Raw genomic sequence first — 10,935 nt, forward strand, 5'->3', positions numbered from 1 at the left:
GGTACCTCCATCCTTGGGTATCTCCATCCCTGGGTACCTGCATCCCTTGGGGCTGGGTATCTCCATCCCTGGGTATCTCCGTCCCTGGGTTCCTGCATCCCTTGGGCCGGATATCTCCATCCCTGGGTACCTCCATCCCTTGGGGTCGGTTATCCCCAACCCTGGGAACCTCCATCCCTTGGGGCCGGGTACCTCCATCCCTGGCTAATTCCATCCCCAGGGCCACATATCTCCATCCTTTGGGGCCAGGTACCTCCATCCACGGGTACCTCCATCCCTTGGATCCGGGTATCTCCATCCCTGGGACTGATGCCTCAGGGTGGGAATCTCCATCATTTAGGGCTGGGTTCCTCTATCCCTGGCTACCTCCATCCTTGGGTACCTCTCTCCCCGGGTACCTCCATCCCTCGGGGCCAAGTACCTCCGTCCCAGGTACCTCCATCCCTTGTACCTCAGTGCTGGTGCCTCCTGGCCCATCCCCACAGATGATGCTCAGCCAGGTGTCATATTCCATTTCACTGTCACTCCTGGCCAGTGCTGTCCTCTGCCCCCATCTGTGTTCTTCATCTGGGCCTCCTACCCAGCCCCAGAGGTTGGTGCCCCAGCCAGCCTGTGCACAGCATCCCTTGCAGATCTGTGGGGCAGTGGTGCTGGCAGGGTCTCTCTCCCACTGCCTGGCACAGCAGAATGGTGTCTCAGGAGGTTTATTGTCCTGTGCTTCCCTGTAATCACTGCTGTGAAGGAAACTGGGATATGGGTTAGTACTTTGCTGTGGGGAGCTCCCAGCTCTCAGACACTGGAATGGGTTTGCCCAGGGAGGTGATGGAGTCACCATCCCTGGAGATGTATAAGTGGTGTCTAGACCTGGCACTGCAGCATATGGTTTAGGGTTTAGGGGTTACAGCAGTGACAAGTGAACAGTTGGACTTGATGATCTTAAAGATCTCTTCCAACCTTGATGACTCTATGGTATAGAAGAGATGTGTGTGTTCTGACTGAGGGACAAGCTTTAAAGTAAGAGAAGAAGACCCTGTACAGTTACCCCAAAGTAAGTGTTGGTCTGGTAATCCAACACTGGTATAGGCCTGGGGTAATTTGGCTTGGCTGCCAGTGTTCATGAGCACCTGTCTGTGCATTCATTCTCCTCATGATTTTCCTTTCCCATGTTTGTTTGGTTTGCAGACAATCCTAGGAGAAACTCATGAAGAGGAAGATGAGATCCTTCCACGCAAAGACTATGAGGTGGGAAACTAACCAATAGTAGCTTCTGAAAGGAATGTGGAAAGAGCTGCAGACAGATTTTGATCTGTTTGAGTTTGTAACGGGACAGGTACTCACAATGCATCACTGGTTAGATTGCATTGGCATAAGCAGAAATACCAAGAGTTACTGTACTTGCAAAAAACTGCTCCTAATCTTTATGCATTTCTGGAATAAAGCCCTGTGAGTAGAGCTTGAACATCTGCTGCTCAAGTCAGACTTGAGAAAATTAATTTTCAGAGTCTGCTGCATTGTTCCACTTCTTCAATGTGAGATTCACAGGCTCTAGTGGCCTCGTTTCCTTGTGACTGGAGAAAGCATCTGTAGCTACTTGGTTGTTGCTGCCTTCCTGCTGGCTCTGTTGTTGTGCTGGCTCACAGCACATCTTCCCATGTCTCAGATGCTGCTGTTTACAGGAGGGTTTTGCCTTTTGCCTGGCTGTATGATGGCCCTGAGCTATGTAGAGCAGTTGCTGTCAGTATGGGTGTCACCAGCACAGCCTGTTACTGCTTGGCTTGAAAAGGTGAAGATGTAGATAGAACTGGTGGTGTTTTGTGAGTATGTCAGGGAAACTATTGCTGTTAACTCCCTGCTGTGATAGACTGAAGAACTGATGCTGTTCATCTGGAGAGGAATTCCTCGTGTTCCTGTTGTAGTGAGAGGTTAAGTATAAAGACCCAGTGTTATCCCCTGCACTGTCAGAGTGGAGGCACTTGAAGAAGTAAAGTCTAGATCTGTACAATGTGACCTCTTTAATTTAAGTTTGTGTTGATCAGTTGTATTCCTGTTTGCTTCCCTGTCTCTCCCAGCTTGGACAGTGAAATTGGTCTGTTTTTTCACTTAATTCTCAGGGTCTGACTTGGCTGGAAATACATAAATGAAGTTGTTTCCAGGAGTGTTTTCTCCTATTTGCAAAATCTGCTGCGGGGATAGTAATGACTTGTATCATCTTTAACAAGGTTTTCTAGCCATAGCCTTTTTTGCACAATCAGTTGCAGCTGATTCTCTTAACTTGACCTTTTTGGCATTTCAGAGCTTGGATTATGATCGCTGCATCAATGACCCCTACTTGGAAGTTTTGGAGACCATGGACAACAAGGTAGGGCCTTGTTCTTTATTTTCACAAGCTTCAGAGATGAAACTGTGGAGATAGCAGAGAGAACATGTGGTTGCTTCATCACTGGAAGTGTTTGAGGCCAGGTTGGATGTGAGTTGGAGCAACCTGATCCAGTGGAAAGATAAGGAACAAGATGAGCTTTAAGGTCCCATCCAACCCAAGCCATTCTGGGGTTCTAAATATGCTCCACTGCACGAAGTTTTGTGGATTTCTTCTTTATGAAAGAAATTCTATGTGCTCTCTTGGTTTCTCTACCAAGAAAAAGGAGAATATGTGTGGATATTATAGCTCCCAGCATCTGTTCTGATCCTCAGGTTTGAAGTGAGTGAGATGTTCAGCACTTTCACTTCCCTATTTTCAGTTTGCTGTTCTCACTATCATCTGTTGATTTATCCCTCTGGCTGTAATTGAGCTGTGGAGCCCCAAACCACCTTTTTCCTTTCCCTGTTTCTATGTTGCATTGACCTGACTTTTTTTTTCCCCCTTTCTTTTTGTATCCTCTTCCTAAACAGAAAGCTCAGAGATATGAAGCAGTGAAGTGGGTGCTGGTTTTTGCTATCGGAGTCTGCACAGGACTGGTAAGGGTCATGCTGTTTGGGGAATGAGGAAAATTCAGGAGACTAAGCAGGAATAATTTAGAAGTCAATGGCTAAGGAGTAAAGAAGAGGAAACTTTCTCTTTCATGAAGTGGAGAGCTTAGTAGCTGGAGTTGTGTTTTGGGAATTACAGCAGGTTGTTGCTAGATTATTTTCCAAGAAGCCTTTTTTTTTTTTCCCTTTTAGAGCTTGCTGTGCTCTCTTTGTAATGTGGCAAATCCTTTAATTCTGCATACAGGAAAACCTGCCCACAGCAAGCACTTAATAAAACAGGATGTGAGTTTAGAGCTGAACTGTATTTTGTGTGTTTGGCAGTACTAGTGTTACTGCACGTGCTTTGAGAATTAGCTCAGCTGACTGTATACCTCAGTTAAACTCCAGCTTTCTCCTGGACCCTGAAGTATCCTGAGGGTGGTAAAAATGCTGCAGGATTAGTATTCTGAAATGCATCTCTTCAGGAATAACTCTAGGATGGATCTGTCCCAGTGAGAACTGGAGGCAGGAGATGCTTCCAAGGTTACTCTGAGCAATGCTTGTGTTTGCTTCTTTATCCTCTGTCCTCCCATGTGTACATACTTCTGGTAGGACTTACTAGAGGGTGGTCTTTGTTACTTGTGTGTAGTAATTCCTGGTGGCCAATCTCTCCTCTCTTCCCCAGGTGGGGCTCTTTGTGGATTTCTTTGTGCGGCTCTTCACGCAGCTCAAGTTCCAGGTGGTGCAAAGCTGTATCTTTTACTTCGTGTCTGGGGCCCTGATGGACTCAAGTGACCTTTTCCTTTCTGTTGCCACATTTTGCTCAGAACAGCTGACTCTCACACTTCTGCCACCAGTCATGTTGTTCATGATTAATCAAGTTTCCAAGTTGCTTATGTAATTCAGCCCTTGAAACCAAGAAATGTTTCTAGTAGCACATGCATAGGCAAAGGCTGAAAGAACAAGTAGTTTCCCTTCCTCATAACTCAGTCCTGAGCTCTGAGAAGGAAGCCTGGCTTCCTCATGGGTTGTGTGAGCTGCTCTGGCTGGATTAGGGAGCACAGGCTTGGCTCCTGATGCCAGTGGGATGCCCAGTCTTTACTGCATGGCTGTGTTTTGGAGTGTTGTTTAGTAGCACATGCATAGGCAAAGGCTGAAAGAACAAGTAGTTTCCCTTCCTCATAACTCAGTCCTGAGCTCTGAGAAGGAAGCCTGGCTTCCTCATGGGTTGTGTGAGCTGCTCTGGCTGGATTAGGGAGCACAGGCTTGGCTCCTGATGCCAGTGGGATGCCCAGTCTTTACTGCATGGCTGTGTTTTGGAGTGTTGTTTTCCTTTCCGACATTATTGCATGGCTGTGTTTTGGAGTGTTGTTTTCCTTGACCCCCCCTGAAGCCGTGGAGGAATGCACAGAGAAAGGCTGCCTTGCTCTGTCCTTGCTGGAGCTGCTGGGGTTCAACCTCACCTTTGTTTTTCTTGCCAGTCTTCTGGTCCTGATCCAAGTAAGACTTCAGTCCACTGCTGCTCCTTACACAGCCTCCCTCTCCTCTAACTTGAGATCCTGGATATGAAATACCTTTGTCAGAAGCACTTTCTGCCCCAAGACATCAAACTAGCTTTGCAGTACTAATTGATTTAGCTAAGCAGGGCTCTTGGTCCCTTGCTGGCTGATGAGATGTTGTTCAGCTATGAAATCAGTCCATCACAGTGTCAGTGTTTCCCTCCTGCAGCCTGTAGCAGCTGGATCAGGAATTCCTGAAATTAAGTGCTACCTCAATGGGGTGAAGGTTCCAGGGGTTGTGCGTCTGCGGACGGTGGTGTGCAAAGCTATGGGAGTGCTCTTCAGTGTGGCAGGAGGTAAGGAGGGCTGAGATGTGTTGATCTTGTTGGGGTAAGGAGTCACTGAAGGGGGAAAAATGCTGTACAGAAGGCTTATCCTGCCTTTCCAGCAAAATTATTTTGGTGCTCTGGAGCAGAGTATTGAGCCCTGAATGCTTTTATGAAGTAGAAAGTAGACAGAAGGATCAGGACTGGTGAGGGAACAGATGTATTTCTGGATGGGCTGCTCAGACATGACTCTTTGTGCCTCTGTCTAAGAGGGAGACCTGAGAATTTTCCAGGACACATTGGAGCAGCCTGAAGTCAGCTATGTGCTAGGCAGCAGGGCAGAATAACCTGCAGAGTTCAGAGTCCTTGTAACAGTTTTCTTTCAATGATTCTACCCACTTGGGGTGCAAAGTCTGTGCAAGTCATCACAAACATCTGGGGGCTGAGGGAACAGGGAGTCAGCACCTTAATGTGCCTTAAGGGGAGAGAGAGGAGCTTGGCACAGGAAACTGTGCCATGGTGTGGGAGTAGTGAGCTGTCTCTTCTGGTGGTGTCAGGAAGGGAGGGTGTGATGGGGGAATTGTGTTGCCTCATCAGTCCTGTTTTTCCAGGTCTTTTTGTCGGGAAAGAGGGTCCAATGATTCACAGTGGTGCTGTTGTGGGTGCTGGCTTGCCACAGGTTAGTGCTGGGCTGGATCACTGTCCTGGTCATGCCACTGCTTTGTAAGAGTTGGTTTCCATCTCCTATGTTTCTAAATCTTTACTTTGTTTGTAGTTCCAGAGCATCTCTTTGAGGAAGATCCAGTTTAACTTTCCCTATTTCCGCAGTGACAGGTACTGTACCCAGGATGTGGAGGAAGGGAGAGGAGGCTGAGTGAGCAGACTTCGCTGGGAGAAGGGTGGTGGGCTGGGCTGAACCTGTCAGCTGGTTTTTCAGTTTCTCTCTAGTGCTCTGCAGTTTCATTCTGCAGCAAAACAACACCAGGACATGACTCTTCCATGCTGCTCTGGTCTCTGTGTTCATAGATTTTCTCTTGTAGTTCTCAGCAAATCTCTACCCAGTTAAAACCTTTAATCTGGATGGTTAAATGGCTTCATTGCTGGGAACAAGCTCAGTTACTCACTCCTTATGACCAGGATGTAGTACACAGGAGGTTCACCTGAATGTGAATCCTGCCCTTTTCTCTCTGTATTTTCTCAAGCAATGATGGAACCCCACAGTCTGGGATGGTTCCTCATGTGCTGGGCAGTTGTGTAGTGCCAGAATTTTGCCATGTTGGTGCCCTGCAGAAAGAGCATGATGCTGCAACAGCTTAATGAATGAGTGGTGGTGTCTGCCATGGCCAGCACTTCTCCCAGCTCTCACTCCTGTACCCTGGGATATATCCATAAATGGGAATGGTCTCTTGGCAGAACCTAAGCATTCCCCAGAGCTCTACTTTGCTAAACTGAGCTTGTCTTCCTCTTCATTTCAGGGATAAAAGGGATTTTGTATCTGCTGGAGCAGCTGCAGGGGTTGCAGCTGCCTTTGGAGCCCCAATTGGAGGCACTCTTTTTAGCTTGGAAGAAGGTTCCTCTTTCTGGAACCAGGGACTTACATGGAAAGTGGTGAGTGATGACTCTCTTTCTGTGTGTCTTATCCTTAGGGCATTCCCCATGAGGGCATTCAGATTATCCTGTCTCCTCCTGAGCTCTCCTGGCAGGAAGGAGATGACCTGATCTATCAGTGCTCCAGAGTTGCTACAGATTGAGAGCAGAGATGAGTCTGGTACTACCTGGAGCTATGGGACAGCTCTAGGCAGCAGATTTAGTGTAAAAAAGAGCTTTTGTGCCTGCACTCTTTGCAGTCTGATCCCTTCCCCAGTCACTTCCCTTCTCCAGGCATAAGCCTCAAGGAAGAGCTGACTGTGCCAATCTTAATTTTGAGAGTCTTCACTTCTTCCTTTTTATATATTCTTTTACTCTCACAGCTTTTCTGTTCCATGGCTGCCACCTTCACCCTGAATTTTTTCCGCTCTGGGATTCAGTTTGGAAGTTGGGGCTCTTTCCAGCTCCCTGGGCTGCTGAACTTTGGCGAGTTTAAGGTAAGATTTAGTGCTGTTATTTCCCTCCACTCTCTTGTTATTTCAGTGTTTCTTTGTGCTAGTTTGGGAGGTTTATACATGATTGTATTTCATGGAAGGGCAGTGCATTGATAGCCTCAGACAGAATTGTTCCTCCTGGTCATAACTGCTCCAAATCTCCTGCTGTGGAGACAGAAGTGTTGGTAAGAAAGTGCAGCAACTATTGTAATGCTTTTTTTTTTTTTATGCTGCTCTGCACGTAGTGCTCTGAATCTGATAAGAAATGCCACCTCTGGACAGCTGTGGACTTGGGCTTCTTCATTCTGATGGGGATTGTGGGAGGTCTTCTTGGAGCCACCTTCAACTGCCTGAACAAGAGACTTGCCAAGTATCGTATGCGGAATGTGCATCCCAAGCCAAAGCTGGTCAGGTATTTGTGCTCTCTTGACTTTGTGTCGGGATCTCTGATCCATGTTCAGAGTCCCAAAGCAAAAACATCAATCTAGAAGACCCAGTGAGTGGAGCTGGAGGAAATCCTAGACCTGTTACCTTTGAAATCACAAAACAAAGTCTCCATAGAACTCAAAGTAAACACCAGGAAACAGATATTACAGTCCCTGTGCATTTTTGTAATGCCTGGAGAGCTGCAAACCCCTTCCAGGGCAGTGAAGGGAGCTCTTTATAACAGAAGCTGAACAAACCAGAGCTTTGTCTCCGTGCAGGAATTTTTGATGTCTTGTCCAAACAGATGTGGATTGAATAGCTGATCTCACTTTTTTTTTTGGTTTGTTTTCATTATCTTGGTTAATTAAATCCACAACTGAGCTAATATCTGTGCTATTTAGAGAGGGAATTGCTGTGTTATTCTGGAAAGTAGCTATTTGTTTGTTCTAAGCAATTACTAAGTAAGAAGCTCAGGCTTAAAAAAAAAAGAAGTTTAGAAAAGAAGTTAGAAACAAAGGTATTATGAGAGACTATGCATCACCCTGTCCTGTCTTGCCTTTTACCCTGTGAGGATGTAGAGAACATTGTTTCCATGTGAACAACCTCATCACTGAACGCTTCCCTGGGGCTTTTTATGTGTGACTGCTGTGTGTTCTCTGGGCAGAAATAGCTCCTTTTTGGGACAAGCAATTAAAAAGGGGAGTTAAGGCAATCCCTGGGAGCCAAGTCATGATTCAACTTGATTTGCAGTGTCCCTTGTTCTGATGTTAAGCTGTGGTGACTGCTGCTTCTTGCAGCCTTATCAGAGTCATGTGGAGAGCTGGGACTGGGTTACAGTGCTCAGTGTGGCTTCAGTGTGTGGTTTCTGTTGTGTCTTTCAGAGTCCTGGAGAGCCTGCTGGTGTCACTGACCACCACTGTCGTGGTCTTTGTAGCCTCCATGGTTCTGGGGGAATGCAGGCAGATGTCTCCCACCAGTCACAGTGGCAATGACACCCTGAGCCTGCAGGTGAGGGATCTTATGTGAAGATTCTATTTCCTGTCATATTGTTCACCCTGCAGAGAAGCACAGGCACATAATGAGCTTTTGACAGTGTGCAGAACATAACAGAAGTGCAGTGAGAGCCTGTGGATGGGTGCAGGGTGAATGGTTGCTTAGGGTAATAATGAAAGCTACCCTTGTGTTTTTGTACTTTGGCACAGCAGCTCAGGCTCTGAATCAGGGAGCCCATTGATGCTGTAGGCCCCATCTCTGTACTGATGTTTGGTCTGAACTTGCCAAAGTGTGGGCTGACAGCCCTGTACAGCATGTTACTCCCATTCTGCCCAAAAGCTGGTGTAGGAGAGAGTGGATTGTAACTCCTTTGTGTCTTTTGTGTCCTGCATTAGGGTATGTCAGAGGATGTGAATTCAAGCATCAAAACATTTTTCTGCCCAAACGATACCTACAATGACATGGCCACACTCTTCTTCAATCCTCAAGAGTCAGCTATCTTGCAGCTCTTCCACCAGGATGGTGAGTAGTAAGGAGACAGAGCTCCATCTCATGCTTAGGCTTCATCTTGTCTGGAACAGCCTTGTCATAAGCATCACAAAGCTGGGAGCATCTTCAGGCCTTCATGGCTCTGAGGACTGCTAGCACAACAGGTGAAAGCCTCCTTCATGGGAGGAAAGGTCTGCTTCTCCTCTCTTCTCACTTACTCATTGTCTGCATGTGTGTTTGGACTGAGAGACTCAGCAGTTGTTGTGAGATGAGCCTGCTATGAGCTGAGGGGTGCATGGTGCAAGACTACTGTCTTTGTCCAACAGACCCGTGCCCCTTTAGTCATGATTCTTCTTGTGTTGCAGGTACTTTCAGCCCAGTCACCCTGTCCCTGTTCTTCCTTCTCTATTTCTTACTCTCCTGCTGGACATATGGGATCTCTGTGCCCAGTGGTCTGTTTGTGCCATCACTGCTTTGTGGCGCTGCCTTCGGACGCCTGGTCGCCAACCTCCTCAAAAGGTGCATCGAGTGTGTGTGTGTGTGTGAGGGATGTGCTGCAGGTGCATGCTGAGCTCTCAGGCAAGTTATTCTAAACTGCAGGCTCTGTGCTTTGCCCTAGTTACATTGGCCTGGATCACATCTACTCAGGAACCTTCGCACTGATCGGGGCAGCAGCATTCCTGGGAGGAGTGGTTCGCATGACCATTAGCCTGACTGTCATCCTCATTGAGTCCACCAACGAGATCACCTATGGGCTCCCAATCATGATCACCCTCATGGTGAGTGCAGGGCCTTAGCTCTGCCTTTCTCTTGGCTCCTTGAACATGTGCTGGCCCTGAATCTCTGTTCCTTCTGGGGCTATGATAAGCCAAAGATGGTACTCGGAGTGAAAACTCAGTAGCCTTTCTGTTTGCTCTGCAGGTAGCCAAGTGGACAGGAGACTTTTTCAACAAAGGCATCTATGACATCCATGTGAACCTGCGAGGAGTGCCTCTTCTGGAGTGGGAAACAGAGGTGGAAATGGATAAGTAAGGCTGCTCCTCTTGGCAGGGCTCTGAGTTAGAATTTGTGGTGGGGTTCTCGCTCAGAAAAACTTCAGTGCAGAGAGATGATGCTTCACCCCCAAGGAACCTGGCTGCTCTGAGAGGAGCAGCTGTGAGGGCTGCTGTGAAAGGAGTTGGGCAACAGGCCCATGGCAGGAAAGAGATGCTGAAGCCCTTTCTGGGTGGAGTTCTGAGGGGCAGATTTATGAGGTTCAGCAAGAACTCTAAAAACCACTAGACTTTGCTTCTTGCAGAATATAATTTCCTTCCCACCTGTCCTCTTTTCCCAGTAATGTTTAAACAGCTTCTGTGTTATAAGTGGAACATTTTCCCTTTCCTATAGTGCATCACTGATCCAATGTTACATTAAGGGAAATGTTAAGAAATCAGTTGTGTCATCACCTCTGATGGCACAGGTGAGTTAGCAGAGTAAAACTGCAGTGGACTCCTTCAGGATCTCATTTGGAGAAATTCCTTCTTTGCCCATCCCCAGCCTTCTGTTGCTGACACAGTGCATGCAGCAATCTTGTGTTTCTGTCTCCTCAGGCTACGAGCCAGTGACATCATGGAGCCCAACCTGACCTATGTGTACCCACACACCCGGATCCAGTCCCTCGTTAGCATCCTGCGCACGACAGTCCATCACGCCTTCCCTGTGGTCACTGAGAACAGGGGCAATGAGAGGGAGTTCATGAAGGGAAATCAGCTGATAAGCAACAACATCAAGTTCAAGGTAAGAAATTGCTTGTTTGATAAGCTGCAGAGCAGAGAGCTTTGTTTGGCAGACAGAAAGCCCTTTTGTTGTCTAGACTTTTGTGCAGCATTCAGGTCAGAGATAAGCACCTACAGCAATACAAAATTGTCAAGGACTCAATTTCATTCCATTCTCCAGGTGATGGCACAGACAGAAGAGTGGGCTGTGTTCGTAGAGGCAGGAGTTAAGAGGACTAAATAACCTGTTTAGGATAGACATGGAAAAGTTTGGATTTGGCACTGAAGTACAGTCCTGCTGGCTATTCTTAACAAGTACTGCAGCAGCACTGGCTGAGGAACATCTTATCTGGTGGCATAAAGCTGTGATCAGATAGTACATAGAATCACAGAATGTTAAGGGGTTGGAATGGAGCTTAGA

General features: G+C 47.2%; 1 protein-coding gene across 1 annotated transcript in view; it reads left to right on the forward strand.

Annotated features, from left to right (window-relative positions):
- Positions 1-1,182: 1,182 nt before the first annotated feature.
- CLCN6 (chloride channel, voltage-sensitive 6) overlaps positions 1,183-10,935 on the forward strand; it is a gene marked incomplete at its 5' end in the record, with an annotated part of 14,091 nt that continues 4,338 nt past the window's right edge. The window contains 17 exons of the mRNA XM_009071461.1: positions 1,183-1,242; positions 2,294-2,359; positions 2,890-2,955; positions 3,632-3,698; positions 4,340-4,446; positions 4,675-4,801; positions 5,383-5,450; positions 5,547-5,605; positions 6,247-6,379; positions 6,742-6,855; positions 7,098-7,264; positions 8,160-8,286; positions 8,667-8,793; positions 9,126-9,279; positions 9,380-9,539; positions 9,682-9,788; positions 10,350-10,536. Coding sequence (XP_009069709.1) covers positions 1,183-1,242; positions 2,294-2,359; positions 2,890-2,955; positions 3,632-3,698; positions 4,340-4,446; positions 4,675-4,801; positions 5,383-5,450; positions 5,547-5,605; positions 6,247-6,379; positions 6,742-6,855; positions 7,098-7,264; positions 8,160-8,286; positions 8,667-8,793; positions 9,126-9,279; positions 9,380-9,539; positions 9,682-9,788; positions 10,350-10,536 — 1,896 coding nt within the window. The remainder of the gene's footprint in view (positions 1,243-2,293; positions 2,360-2,889; positions 2,956-3,631; positions 3,699-4,339; positions 4,447-4,674; positions 4,802-5,382; positions 5,451-5,546; positions 5,606-6,246; positions 6,380-6,741; positions 6,856-7,097; positions 7,265-8,159; positions 8,287-8,666; positions 8,794-9,125; positions 9,280-9,379; positions 9,540-9,681; positions 9,789-10,349; positions 10,537-10,935) is intronic.

This window comes from Acanthisitta chloris, unplaced genomic scaffold (genome assembly GCF_000695815.1).
Source record: "Acanthisitta chloris isolate BGI_N310 unplaced genomic scaffold, ASM69581v1 scaffold25513, whole genome shotgun sequence".
Taxonomy (NCBI): domain Eukaryota; kingdom Metazoa; phylum Chordata; class Aves; order Passeriformes; family Acanthisittidae; genus Acanthisitta; species Acanthisitta chloris.